This window comes from Micropterus salmoides, unplaced genomic scaffold (genome assembly GCF_014851395.1).
Source record: "Micropterus salmoides isolate LMB-PRFRI ecotype aquatic unplaced genomic scaffold, ASM1485139v1 Ms_hic_scaffold_2, whole genome shotgun sequence".
Classification (NCBI taxonomy): Eukaryota; Metazoa; Chordata; class Actinopteri; order Centrarchiformes; family Centrarchidae; genus Micropterus; species Micropterus salmoides.
In genome coordinates this window covers 52,814,588-52,829,965 of record NW_024041150.1, presented here as the reverse complement: position 1 = coordinate 52,829,965, position 15,378 = coordinate 52,814,588, and the positions used below count along the sequence as shown (strand labels likewise).

The following is a 15,378-nucleotide window of genomic DNA, read 5'->3' as shown; positions in this document are numbered from 1 at the left end:
GAAGGGTGTCTTATTTAAATTAATAAATCATTTATTATGCACTTATTAACCATTAACAAGCATTACCAGTGCACCTATGCAGCTACCTGAACTAAAGTGGGAACGGTGTCTTATTTAAATTAATAAATCATTTATTATGCACTTATTAACCATTAACAAGCATTACCAGTGCACCTATGCAGCTACCTGAACTAAAGTGGGAACGGTGTCTTATTTAAATTAATAAATCATTTATTATGCACTTATTAACCATTAACAAGCATAACCAGTAAAGTGGGAACGGTGTCTTGACCTGGCTCAAAGGCCATAACAAAAAGTGGGAAAGACACACTGCCTGTCGTTCACGGTGTTTATTGTAACATAAAATAAATGCAAATAACACTTTCACATAACACATTTCATTTAATGAAACCAAAAGGTGTAGCTGCCGGCAGGGAAGATCAGAGAGAGAGAGCCAAGAATCTTGGAGGTGGAGCTTTTATCTCCTGTGGACTGGAGCTAGGTTGTCCAGACACATCACCACTGCAGTACTGATACACATACAGATTCAAGCCACACGGGGGCATCACAACAGTGTCTTATTAAAATAATAAATCTCTTATGATGCAGCTACTGCAGCTTAAGTGGGAGCATTGTTAATGGTTAATAAGTGCGGCAGGAGGCAGAGCGGGTTGCCCGTTAATCGGAAGATCGTAGCACTATACAAATACAGAGTATTTAAATTCAGTAAAGGTTTATTAGCCTTTATAAGGCAGTAATATTCTTACAGTCTGATTACTGTCACTAAACATCCTATTAACTTGATAAGTGGTCTATAAACTGTTGACAAGTTTCTAATAAGTGCTCATAAATATCTTATAAGCAATAATTAATGTGTTTTAGGACATTACTAACACTCATTAAGTCTCATTAATGTTAATAAACATCGTATCAAGGTCCATAACTTGTTAACACTTCTCTAATAAGAGCCTATATAATTAAGTGCCTTAAAAGCAATAATTAATGTGTTTTAGGACATTACTAACACTCATTAAGTCTCATTAATGTTAATAAACATCGTATCAAGGTCCATAACTTGTTAACACTTCTCTAATAAGAGCCTATATAATTAAGTGCCTTAAAAGCAATAATAAATGTGTTAATTGTGCTTGAATTAACACTTAAATGAATTATTTATGTTTATAAGCATCTTGTAGTCTTATAATTGTTTTATTAACTTAGCACCTTAAATTAATTAATTGTTAACCTGTTTTAATTTTCTATTTTACTTTATTTTAATTGTTATTTATTTGTGTTTAAAATGTTATGCTATGTTACTTCAGGTTTTAAGTAAAACACTTTAAATTGCCTTGTTCACGTGTGTTATACAAATAAACTGGCCTTTTAAATGTAGCATGGCACGATTTCCCATAATGATTATCTATATTTGTTGAGTGAGAGAAAATAAAAACTCACAACATCTCAACAGCTGGTTGCTGGTTGGGAGCAAGGGCCCTGCAGTCGATCGAAATCTAAAAGAAACTCTCTCAACTACAAGTTTTCAACTTGTAAAAGTTTTTGACTTGTACCTGGCTGCAGGCTGGCTGTGGTCAGATGCTCACATTTAGGGACCATTTTTTGAGACAGTGCGAGTACTTTTTACAGCTACTTGCACATGAGCGGCCTGCAAATTTACATGTCGAAAACATGGTTAAAAAATGAGGTGGGAGCAAGTCTGCACCGGGGGATTACCCGGCGGCCTAAGGGCCGTTTGGCCTGCTGTTAATTTTCAACTTGACCAGCGGCAGCACTAATACAGCAGGCCTTTTTATATACAGCAAGCAGGAGAATCAACGCATCCACCGTGTCAGCAGCTCTCCCTCTGATTCTGTCGGTGTGAAGAATATTTTCAGCTAGGGGCCAAGTGCTCCTTGTAAAAACAGTTAGTCTGGAGCCCTGAGGGGGAAATTAGATAGAGAGACTTGGGCTGTAATCAGAACCACCTAATGCTACCGGGCGACTGCAGTATGTATTTTATACTGCGTACTACATTTAGGACAAAACAGTAGGACTGCTAGTATAATCGCGGTCTGCTATACAGACAAAAACTGTTTTTTATACCAAACTCTAAACATGTTTATCAGTCCCTCCAGGATTTTGTTGGCCTTTTTTGTGATTGTTGCGTCCTAAAACACCTGATTTTGTGGCGTCTTTTCTAAAAAATTGCGATGAATGTTTCATTGTTTTGGGCCGTTTTTTTCAGATTAATTTGAGGGAATAATTGAAAACTTTAGATTTATAGTTGAATCATTAAATCAGTCCCTCCGGGAATTCGAGGGCAGTGATCAGTTAACCTTTAGAAAATTGATTGCTGACATTTGTGACTTGATTTACAATCAGTCCACATGGTTATGCAGAATTCGTTCCCCCCTACTTCCCTGTAAGTAGCTCTCCCACGCCTCTTTGTTTGCGACTATCTACCGTCCCCAGTGAATAAGCTGCCACTTTAGTTGTGTTTTTTAACTTGTAGTATTTGGAGGAGCAAGACAGTACGCTGCGGATTCCGGTCCTAATTTTAAAGTCCATTTTATATATATATATCATGGTGTCACGCCACGAACATCAATAGTTTTGCTTGGGTGTGGGGTTTGGGGTTTGATTTGTTTGCACCTGTGATTTAGTTGTTTATTTGCATTAACATTTTTGTTTAAATTATTTTTTTTTTTATATATATAACTGAATTAACCCTAGCGGAACTATTGTGGGGAACTTTGTGACAGCCAAGCATCCTCCCAGATAGCAAGACTGCATTGAATAAATATTGATTTTCCATCTGAATCATCAGAATGGTTGAGATTGAAATCTCAACCCTAAATAAATGTTGAATCAATATTACAGTACTGATGAAAAATGACCATGTATGAGCCGGACATTGGAATAATATTGATTTATAGTTGCCTCGATTAAGCATTGATTTGTAGTTGACTGGGTAACAACAACAGCAATGTTGAAAAATCATCTATTTATAGTTGACCGGGAAATAATGTATGATTGAAAAGTCAATGCAGCATTATTGACCAGGAGACCATCGCTTGGTGGATCAATGTTCCTGAACCCCTCACATCTCACAAGTCCACATCAAGTAAGCACATATTTATTTATCTAACGTTTAATTGTACCAAATTTGTAGACATTTATTGTTTATTGACATTGTCTAACATTATATGCAGTCATAGACTATATACAAGTGTTTCAATACCATTTTATACTGACAAATAGCACAATATCCAAGCTCCATCGTATTAGGATAAGTTACTCCGCTAGTATAAATGCTAACTTTATCACCAGAGGATAATAGTCCTGTACAGGACTGTAAATTATGTTAAACTGTATTTTATCTTTGCTCAGATTTCGACTGCTTTGCGAAATATATGCTCATGCTCGTAACTGATCCTAGCTAATGCCCCTGTCATTTAACTTTAAATAAGCCAGCTAACTTGATACATCTGTCAGTCTTCTACAACTTTCATCCTCCAGATTGAAGCCAGCCAGGCAGTCTACATCTACAATAAACTACCAAATTGGTTACATTAGTGAATTCAAAGAGAGAGAGAGACCGAGAGAGACTGACCGAGAGAGACTGACCGAGAGAGAGAGACCAATTCAGCCCGACTGACATTGTTCATCTTCACCTCCTTTTCACTACCAAAAGTTGTTTTGTTTGTATTTTTTCTGTTATAGATGCCCTGACTGAACCAATGGGGACAGAAGTCTTTGGCTTTGCCCAGGCAGCACAAAAATGGCTTCCAATGCTCCAGACCTGATGGGTGGACAGAACAGGAGTAGTGAAGAATTTTTGTTTCCATAAATAAACTTATATTTTTTAACTGATTAAATTGTCATTGTCATTTATTCATTTTTAATATATTATAGTCTATTTTCTGTGGTTTAATGTTGGTTGAAATAACATTGAAGTCATGTTGATTTTTAGTTATGACGTTTCAGTATTAAAAAAAACGGGTGCAAAATGTTGATTCAACATCAGAGTCTGATGTTGATTCGATTAAATTAGCGTTGAGAGCAGAATGCTGATTCAACACAGTTTCAATAATGTTTGCTATCTGGGCTGTCACCTAGGTTACTGCTGACCACTACTGAGAGCAGGAACGAGCAGCGAGAGCAGTGGCCGATGGACTGGAAACTGGGATTTTAAAGACCAACTACTGAGGACTGGACGGATTAAGGCTTGCCCAGTGACTTTTACAGGTTTTATTATAAACTCTTACTATTTTTAGGTCTTTTTATAAAGGGACTTCTGTGGTTCATTGTTTTATTTTTTTAATAAAGGCATTGGTTTTATAAACTGTACTTGTCTGAGCCTCGTCGTGTTTTGGTGCAGCCTGTTGCAGAACCTTACCTAAATTAAGTTTTAATTGTTTTTTTTGGGGTTTTTTTTAACTAGCCGCCCGCGAACGAGTAGCGGCACGGCGTCGGTCACAGATGCATCAGATTATTGTGTTGCCTATGCAATGGGATACATCTTACAGTGAAGTTTAATAAATAACCACAGTAAACAGATTCTGTAGAAAATAAGATGTAAGCTCTGTGGTTTGTCCACTCAATATTTACATCTATTCCCTTTAATACCAATAAAACAATACATGAAATAAGTGATTAGTTTACTCTGACAGGAGAGACGATCAGAGGGGCAGAGTTTTTACCACAATCATTCATACCTGGGTGGAAGAATGGAAAGAGTTTCTTAGTGAAGTGGCAGCCAGTAAAGGAGTAGATCAGAGCTGCAGCATCTGCATCATAAAAAGAGACCAGACCCTCCTCATAATCCACATAAACCCCCACCTTCTGAGGCCGAGACTTCAGAGACAGAAGGACTGAAGGTCCAGCAAGAGCTCTGTACTCGTTTCCATTTTTCAACCATAAACTCCAGTAACCCCTCTGATGGCTTAGTTTGATGTCTTTCTTTCTTTTGATCGACTCTCTGGCCACTCCTAACTTCCAGCCAGTCTTGTCTTTAACCTGAACCTCAAAGTAAAATCTGCCTGAAGAGAAACTCTGCTTAGTTAAAACATAAGTTTTAACAGAAAATCTCTCTGGATTGTCTGGGAGAACCTTCCACACGTCACCATGATACACTTGTTTCCCATCAACAGACAGGATGAGTTTCGGATGTGCTGTATCAGGATCAAGAGTCACGTCCACTGCAAACCGCTGGACCCTCGTCAGCTCAAGCAGCTTCTTGATCTCTTTACTGAGTTTCTCCTCCAGCTGAGCCGCAGCTCTCACCACAGTCCCCTCATATGATGGTGGACAGACGCTGACCTCTGTCCAGTCCTTGGTGGGTGGATGGTGGATGTTCAGGGACTGGACACTCTGGAGAAGATGGAGGTGGTCTTCAGAGCGTGAGAGCTGCTCCACCTCAGTCCTTCTCTTCATCAGCTCAGAGATTTCCTGTTCCAGCTCTGTGATGAAGCCTTCAGCCTGTTTCTCTGCTGTTCTCTGCTTCTCTTCGATGGTGTCGATGAGCTCCTTCAGGCCTCTCTCAACAGACTCCTTCAGAGAAGTGAAGATCTGAACACCTTCTGCTTTCTCTCTGCCTGCCTCTTTCTCACTGAGGCCAACCGACTGTTTGATCTCCTCAATCTTCAGTCCTCTCTGCTGGATCATCTGCTGAATTTCAGCCTCTGTCTTTCCCAGCTCGGCCTTCTTTCCTTCATATCCTTCCTTCATTGGAACAACATCGTGCATCTTGTGGTCTAAAACAGTGCAGAGCATGCAGACACACGTCTGGTCGGTCTTACAGAACAGCTCCAGAGGTTTATCGTGCTTCGTACACATCCTGTCTTCCAGGTTCTCCACAGGGTCGATCAGCTGATGTCTTTTCAGGCCTGAAGCTGTCAGATGAGGCTCCAGGTGAGTCTCACAGTAGGAGACCAGACACACCAGGCAGGACTTCAGGGCCTTCAGTCTGGTTCCAGTGCAGACGTCACAGGGAACTTCTCCTGGTTTGGCAGCTTGTGTCTCTGAGCTCCTGCTGCTGGCTTCCTGCTGAGCTGACTTGAACTGAGCAGCTATCTCAGAGAACAAAGTGTTGACGTGCAGCTCAGGTCTTGTGTTGAAAACCATTTTACACATTGGACACAGGCACTGGTCTTTAGTATCCCAGTGCACATTGATGCAGGTTTTACAGAAGTTGTGTCCACATGATGTGCTGACAGGATCAGTGAACACATCCAGACAGATGGAGCACAGGAACTGATCTTCAGATCGCAGATAGTTCACAGCAGCCATATCTACACATGTAGAGAGACATAAAGGAACCATTTAATCCAATATACAGTTTTAATTCTTAGTTTAAGGAGAAAGAAGTGTGATTACAGTCATTTTAAGTGCAGCATAAATATTAAAGCCATTTTAAATTTTATTTGGGCTTTGTGGGGATATTTCACCAAACTGAGCTGTGAGCAGCTGCAACCATTCAAGCCGTGCTGTTAAGCTCAAGCTGTCTACGATAACAGAATATCACAGAAAATGTACATTTCATGTCGTGTAGACCAATTTATATATATATATATATATATATATATATATTGAAGAATCGCACTGCTTAGAAAACTCTGCTTACATGATGGCACGCACGTTACATTTCCTCTAGCTGTTTCACATTAAAAGCCTCCTGCTGGTTCGCAGGTGGAAAGCTTTTATTGTGAAACAGCCAGAGGAATTCAAATGCACAATGACTGCAAGAAGCGATCAATAAACAGTAATAATATCAGGAAACAGGAGTGAAACTCAGCTCGGACACAGAGGCAGTTTAAAGCAGTCAGTGGGCTGCTGTATAGTGGATCTGTGGACAAACAGCCAGAGTTAGATTTTAAGTATGAAATGAAAAGAGTGGAACTTCCTGCCTGAGCAGAGCTGCAGGTTTGTGTTCATGCTGGTTGTTGAATCTGTAAATGTGATCAGCTGTACTCACCCGTGTTTGGCAGAGACTCCGCTGGGTTGTTGAGAAAGACCTGATGAACTCAGATTCTGAATTTCCTTTCAGAGACAAACAGAGACTCGTCTCGACGGCTGCTGCTCTGACAAAGCAAAGTTAAGTTTCATTTCCTGACGTTGAAGCTCTCCTCTTTGCTCCGCCTCTCACTGCAGCTCTGTTGCTGGTTTTACTTCCTGAAACTGGCATATTTCTGCTGTGGGGCCCTCCTATTAACAATTTGCCACTGCTGCACAGAACACCGCTCTGCTCTCACTACAGCCCTCCCGTCTTTAAACAGTCTGTCTCTGTAAGAAGCCTGAATGCTCTTCTAGAACAGTCCAGTGCTGGTTTGAACAGATCTCTGCCCACTAATCAGTCTTCATGAAGTCTGATAAGTGGTGGTGAAGCAGCAACTGTTCCATTAGAGCTGCTTGTACATCTCCGGTCTAAAGACTGGTTCTGTGCTAGTCCTGGCTGACGATCCAGCATCTACTCTACTGATAAACAAACAAGTAATTTATAGATAACAATACTTGCTAGATGTTAGTGTCACCACCTCAATTCAAACTGCCTCCTACAGGTCTTTGTAAATCTGCTGATTCAGCATTACTCACCAACCCAGGTGCCAACAGCAAGAAGTAAGGAAAACTTCTGTACATACATCCTTATCTTTGGCCCGGTGTACTCACTACTGGGTACACTTGGGTTTTTACTTTGGAACACACAGACGTCCAGCAGAAAGAGTCACAAAGGCCTCTAGTGTGGCCCACCTCTTGTCTCATTTTTTCTGCTTCCTGTTTGTAACAGCGGCGGTCCTGATCACACGCCCTGAAGGCCAATTAATAGTTCTGCATCAAATCTATGACAAAACATTCTCACACTCAATTTGTCACGTATGTACGCATGATCAGCTGTCAGTTTGTAACGCACTGTTTGAAGCCCTGTAGTGTCACTTTTGAACACTAGGGGTAGGTACAGGACATTTAACAGAAAAGTCTGAGTAAGGAGGTGGCTGGTGTGGATAATGGGTCAGAAACTGGACTTTCACCCAGGAGACTGGTGTTCGTTTCCCATGTGAAACAAAAAGTCAACATTAAATGTTTTTATTGAAGTTAAGATAATATTAATGACTCATTTATCCAAAGCTATTTATAACTGCTATACTATATGTCAGAGGTCACACACCCCTGCCACAATGGGATGATGGCGCAGTGGATAAGACACACGCCTTTGGAGTGAGATGAGCCACGTTCAAATCCATTGTGAGACACCATTGTGTCCCTGAGCAAGACACTTTACCCCTAGTTGCTCCAGAGGCGTGCGACCTCTGATATCAATTTGTGAGTCGCTTTGGATAAAAGTGTCAGCTAAATGAATAAATGTAAATTTCACAACATTTCTTTTTATTTGAAAGTGTAACCGGACGTTACTACTACACTAAAGGGTGCCTCCCCAGGGTGTTAAAAACCTGTGCCTACGGGTCTTGACAAAGCGTCCATATGTGACGTTTGGAAGAGAGAATGTGTTGCGGCAACGCAGCCCACAACAACTGTGGTCAACTGGTCAGCGTGGTAGCATTGCATCCATTTGCATTCATGTTGTTCTTCAAAGACAAAACAGAACAACAGCAACAACTACTAACAAACTTGCAGTCAGTCCAACATGCTTGTTTCTTTCATCAAGGTTTCCGTGGTCCTTGTTTCCTTGATCCTTGTTTCCTTGGTCCTTGTTTCCTTGATCCTTGTTTCCTTGGTCCTTGGTTCCTTTGTCCTTGTTTCCTTGGTCCATGTTTCCTTGGTCCATGTTTCCTTGGTCCTTGTTTCCTTGGTCCTTGTTTCCTTTGTACTTGTTTCCTTTGTACTTGTTTCCTTGGTCCGTGTTTCCTTTGTACTTGTTTCCTTGCTCCTTGTTTCCTTGCTCCTTGTTTCCTCCAGCTGAGATGTTTCCAGCTGTGAGAGAGCAGAAACAGGTGTATCAGCTGTCAGCTGTACGTGATGACTGAAGAACCGAACAGAATCTATTTCCTCTTCAAAATCCTGTCAGACATGATCTACTGCACTTCGGTCACATGACTTAAGTTGCATCAACAACATCTGTATGAAATACAAACGTTTCTAAAGACTCACCTGAGCCTGAAACCGTCAGCCTGATGATGCTGATGAGTTCAGGTTTGTTTTTCTTCCCAACCCGACACTCGTATGTTCCAGAGTCGTTGACGGTGACGTTCTTCAGAACAACAGAAGCGTCTCCGTCCTTCATGTCTGGATCTCTCAGCTCCACTCGACCCACGTAAGAAGGATGCTGGTAGTTCATGTGGAGACCGTCTCTGAGGAAGAAGACGTAGCCATCAGCCTTCAGGTCCGGTCTGCTCCACGCTATCAGTGAGATGGGACCACCTGTGGGAGCCTTACAGAGAAGAGAGACGTCCTGTCCAGGTTTTACTGTCACCTCCTGTGGGTCTGAACACAAACAGAGAAAACCAAGAATCCCAAGTTTAACTGCTGAAGAAGAAGTCTGGACATGTTCTACAATGGTTGTTAAGGGAACTGGATGAGTCGGACTCTCTGAGTTCTTCTATGTTTTTGTAGCGACCTGTGATGAGGACATCAATATTTTAATACTCTGTTTCTCCGTTAGTCTCACGCGATCGACGGCTAACTTTACACCCACAATGCATTCTGAACTTACATCATCGGCTCATCACAATCTAAGTTGGTGTGTTTGCCAAATGGCCCTACACAGCCATGCCTGCCATTTCATCACTTTGCCCACTATATGGGTTTTTAGTCCTCAGGCTCTGGGATGGAGTGTCAGACACTTTACAGAATGTGATGCTTTTGAGTGAAGTTTGTGATATCAGGCTGTATAAAAAGATTACTGAACGTTACATCGCATCACAACGCCTGCACATGGCAACTGGTCGGAGCTAGTTCAAGACCTTTATTTGTCCCCGAGGGGCAATTAGTTTTACTGCAGTAGCAAAGAAGTTGACACACAGAACATAGCAACAAAGACGACAACATTGATTAAAAATACAGGATCAGACCAATGGGTAAATAAATACCACAACATTAATAGTTTAAGTTCAAGTGAGCCTTCTGTGCAGACGTTACCTATTCTTTACAGAGTTAAGCAGAGAGATGGCCGAGGGTACGAAGGAGAATTTATACTGATATGTTTTGGCTGGTGGTTGACTGAAGCGGGAACCAGAAGGCAGCATCTTAAATTCTGCATGCAAGGGGTGAGAACTATCAGACATGATGGATTCTGCCTTTTTAAGCACGTCTATTGTTTAGTTCAGTTAGTTTTATCTGCTGAATCCCAGTGATTTTGCTGCTAACTTTATTTACCATTGCTAATGTGTTTTTCCGTTTTAAACTAAGACAAGCGTACCAGCAAATACATGAAAAAGTAAAGTAGGACTCAATAAAAGATTTATAAAACCTGAAAAGACCTTGCAGGTCTATTTCAAGTACTGTTTAATAACGATGGTTCATCAGTGGTGATACATGATTCGAACATGCACAGCACCGGTGGGGCTGGAGCTCCATCTCTCTGCCACTAGGCCACACACGCCTACACACTACGCCTACACATGACCCCACTTCTTTAAGGGTAATTTTGGATTTATTCAACCATTTATTAAAAGCCTTTTTCTTTTCACATTTTTATTTACAGCATTATATGGTTAATTGTATGTTGCAACAGGCTGTATATTAACTTTCTGGGAGAAAATCTGTAGTTCTATGTAAAATCAGACGCACTCCAATATCACCAAAATGGAATGAACGTTGTTTTGCTGTTAGGGTCAGCCCTACTACACACACACATACACACACGGTAGTAAAAGATAAACAAACCGACACACACACACACACTCAGAGCTCACCTCCACAGGCTGCAACCAGAAACAAGATAATCCCCACAACTCTGAAAACTGAAGCTGCCATGAGAGCTGCTGCTGATGCTGGAGCCGGCGTTCCTCACTGACTGCTGCTTCCTGCACTCCTGTCCCTGGAGGGAGGTGAATTCCTTGTGCTGCATTTAAGCACTGTATGACATTCGACTACCATCTGAAAATCAGGCTCCAACAACAGGGAATGTAAATGTGAAGAGATTTTTATCACCTTAGAATGAGGATTTATGTGAGGATTTTCAGTCAGGATTTAGAGTGCATCATAGCACAGAGACATTACTGGTGAAAATAACTAATGACCTCCAAATTGCATCAGACAAAGGACTTAGCGCTGCATTTGATGCAATTGACCATCATATCCTATTACAGAGACTGGAACATTTAATTGCCATTAAGGGAACCACTCTAAGCTGGTTTAAGTCCTATTTATAATATATATAATATCCTTTAACTCTCACATTAAGCAAACTTCAAAATTGTAGAATTCAGTAGGAAAACCTGTAATTATAACCCTTTTATTCTGCCTTTATAAGAGGGCTTAACGGAGTTCAGCCATTGAAACAGGTAAATCCAGAGCCCTGATCTGTTCATCCTCTAACCTTGGCAACCTTAGAAATACATTGATGTTTTCGATTAGGAGTCAGATTCCTTGCTGAGTCCTTTAAGGAGGAAATAGTTATTTTGTCTTTATTCAATTTTAATTGGTTGGCTAAGAATCTGCTGGATTTACCGTTCCTTCTGGTTGAAGTGTTTAGTCTTCATGACGATGGGCCTGGGCCTCTGATTATCTGGTATCCAGAAGAAGACACTTTTATCCAAAGCGACTTACAACTGCTATACATGTCAGAGGACGCACGCCTCTGGAGCAACTAGGGGTTAAGTGTCTTGCTCAGGGACACATTGGTGGATGTCTCACAGTGGGATTCAAACCCAGGTCTCCCACACCAAAGGCATGTGTCTTATCTATGCACCAACACCACCACTTTTTGTGCTGTGTCAGCCACCGTAGCTGTCCTGCGCTCTTTGAAAGGTTAGGGGCAGTGGTAGACTGGATAGATGGTTTCAATTCACAAACGTCACAAACTGGATGCCATTAAATCTTACACACTGAACTTTTAACAGAGGAGGGGGTCTACGGCATCACTTATCCCCCGACTTACAATGCTGTCCTTTCACTACCTCTCAGGAAACTTACCAAATGATCACTTCAGATGAGGATAACAACAATGGTCGGTCAGACAAACCATAACGACTGTCATTAGAACAGCCAGGAGCACTAACGAACCAGCGGTATTGAACATCTTGGCAGACGACCCCACAGAGGTCAAATAGTAGAGTTTCCCTATACCAATATTTATGAAGAAGGGGCAAAAACCTCTCCTGGTATCTTCAACCATGTCCAGCTGCCCTTGATTTGAACCTTTTTTGGATGACTGAGAACCTTCACACACATTTCAGCCACAAACCTTCATGGATCAAAACGTGTTTACAATCAATCACTTAATCAACATTACATTACTTGAGTATTTCCATTTTGTGGTACTTTATACTTCTACTACATCTCAGAGGCAAATGTACTTTTTACTGAACTACTTTTACTTTTTAGTTTCAAATTGTATATGAACACATATTTAGCAACAAAGAGAGGAAAAACACTAACGGTGTATTGATGACTGCAGTTACATGTATGCGGAAACCCAGCAGCATATTGTTGTCAGTTTTAACATAACATCCAACATGTAACAGATTAAACAGTCGCAGTTAAAACTGATTTCTTTACAGTATGTGAGTAAAATTCTAATTCTCATTTCTTGTAAAGGCCCCAAAGCAGTCTAAAGTTGCTATTTAATCCTGTAATAGGCACTTTTGCATTGTTATTAATGTACATTTATTTGTTATGTTTATTATAATATAATACAATTCATCACATCTTTGGATGTAGAAAAGTAGAATCAATATACTAGAAGGTTACAGAAATCCAGCATGCAATCTGACTCTACTGCTGCATGATGTCCACATACTTACAAAAACTAAATTATAATCAAATTTTTAATCTATAAAACATAAAAAACTATTTTTTTTGATTGACCTCCTTGAATAACTTGAAAGAGCCCAACCCTTTCCTTCGAATGTAAATGCAGCAGGCTTTTACTTTTTCAGTTTGGCACATATCAGTTTCACCAGAACAAAGATTTCAGGATTCACAGTTACACTTTTACTGTTTGTACACGTGTGCACTGTGATACAGAAAAGAGAAAGACAAGATGTCTGACAGCACTGCAGAACGAATGACACGCTAGAAATGTAAACAAGGAAAACATCTCTAGGCCGGCGTTCCTCTCTGTTGGGTCACAGATTCTTATCCACATCCCATCAGATGTCATCAATCTTACCAGAAAGTACTAACAAAGACGTGGTAAGTGGTACTTTATAAATCTGCAGATTTGGCAGTACTCATCAACACAGGCACTAACAAAAAAGGAAGTAAGGCAAACTACATACGTCCTTATTTTAGACCTGGGGTATGAACTACTGGGTACACTTGTGTTTTTACTTTGGAGCGCAGAAGTCCAGGAGAAACAGTCAGAAACATCTGCAGGCCTGTAGAGTGGGGGTCACCTCTGGTCTGGTTTTGTCCACTTCCTGTTTGTCTCTTTACTTCCGGTCACTATTGCTGGCTGTGGGAACAGCGGCTGTCCTGATTGGTTCACACCCTGAAGGCCAATTTATAGTTCTGCATCAGATTTATGGAGTAGGTATGCTATAGCGTACACTGTCAACACAATCTGCACTCCCATGTCGTCACATGCGTATGCACGGTCAAGACTCGTCAGTTTCTAACACACCTGGTCTTAAATTGGGAATATTTTGTGGCTTCTTTGCTCTTCTTTGTAGTTCAGACTTACTGAACTACATTACAGTTTAAAATTGACATGGAAATTAAACCAGTGGTTTCCAAACCATTTGGTTCGTGTCTGTTGTTGTGTTTCAGACGTAGAAACTCAAATGTTTTAAATAACTGTTGAAATGATCCAGTAGCTCTCGTTCTTCTGTCCTCTCCCATTAATCACCTCTGATTTATCTTGGGACCCTTTGGAGTGGCCCGACTCACTGTAAAAATTCGTTCAGTGCTATTGTCCTTATAACTTAATTTTAAAAACTATATTTATTCCAATAAATTAACTTATTTTTCTTTCTTTGTTTTTTGAGTTTTCAAAAAGTAAAAAAGTGTGAATATTTTCGTAACTTAATATTTTCTATAATAAAATTAATTTAATTGGACTTCACCATAAATTGATTTTACAAAACTCATTTTAAAAGTTTATATCAGACTTATCCTTCTGGACGTATCAGACGTAAAAAGACACGACCCGCCCACTACCTGCAGCAACAGAAGAACAAGCCCGGCCAAATCCTTCATCTCGTCTGTTCCAGAAGTTTATTCGAACGGGGTTTTCTACGGAGCCGGATAATACTTCACGTACTTCATGTAAGTAACTCTTTGTGTTGTTAAAAGTGAGATTTTACCCTAATTAACGTCTTTGTGCTGCACAATCGCTCTGTCGAAGAGCGCCAATTTCGAATGTGCTCTAACGTTAACGTTACCTCAAACAGTTTGTTAACTTGAGCCACATAAATTACTGTATTAATCTAACGTTACGTGTGTGTGCGCGTTGTATAAGTAATGTTGACTTTGTGTGATAGTTTAATGTTTCAGAGGTGTTTGTAACTTCTTCAAAAACATTGAGTCCACTGCCAACGCTGTCGAAGCTACGACAGACACACGTAGCCACAGCTAACGTTAGCTAAGTTAAGTGATTACTGATTATCGTCGGTTGGAGATGAATGTTAATGTGCAGCAGTTACTTTGGCGAGTACACAATCTGACCAAAACCACATTGATGAGGGAGCAAACATTTGCAACTATGAGTGTGGGCACTGTTAGCTAATGTGGATTAGCACATAGCCTGAAATACACCCACACCGCCCGCGGTTAACACACCTCAACGGTGGTGCTCAAGGTGCAGGCCCATTTCTCCTCATCCAGCGTGCTTTACACGTGTTTGTGTGTTTTACAGGAAAACTTTGTATTTGACTGTGGCACATTCACACATCTCACACCAACACACTTTGCAGTCATTCCAGTTGTTCCACTAATATTTTGGCAAGAGAGGTTACAAGTATTTTAGGCTATCTAACCTAACAATCTAACAATTAGTCAATTGTGATGGTTAGACATGAGGTTGACATGATGTTTCAGATTATTTTCTAAAATAAATTCTGTGATGAACTAAAGTTACCCATTCTTGTCTTGTCCAGCAGGATAATGTTCGTTTGTATTTTAAGTGCATTTTTTTATGGATTTTATCAGGCTTGTATTCAAAAGGCTAGATGAAATAACTTTATTTATTTTTATTGACAGATGGGATGGCCCTGTAAATTGTGCAACACTGTGGTACCAGGAAAGAGTGACATTTTAAAGCAT

The 15,378-nt window shown here is 40.5% G+C and overlaps 2 protein-coding genes across 2 annotated transcripts in view; one reads left to right on the top strand and one right to left on the bottom strand.

The window, feature by feature from the left end:
• Positions 1-15,378, top strand: part of LOC119912609 — a 390,500-nt gene that overhangs the window by 260,919 nt on the left and 114,203 nt on the right. The gene's annotated exons all lie outside the window — the stretch shown is intronic.
• LOC119912616 (E3 ubiquitin-protein ligase TRIM39-like) lies at positions 4,558-7,228 on the bottom strand. Its single transcript, XM_038731896.1, has 2 exons — positions 6,974-7,228; positions 4,558-6,290 (listed from the first exon to the last, which is right to left on the bottom strand). The coding sequence occupies exon 2, from the start codon at positions 6,286-6,288 to the stop codon at positions 4,654-4,656; it is 1,635 nt and encodes a 544-aa protein (XP_038587824.1). The 5' UTR covers positions 6,289-6,290; positions 6,974-7,228; the 3' UTR covers positions 4,558-4,653.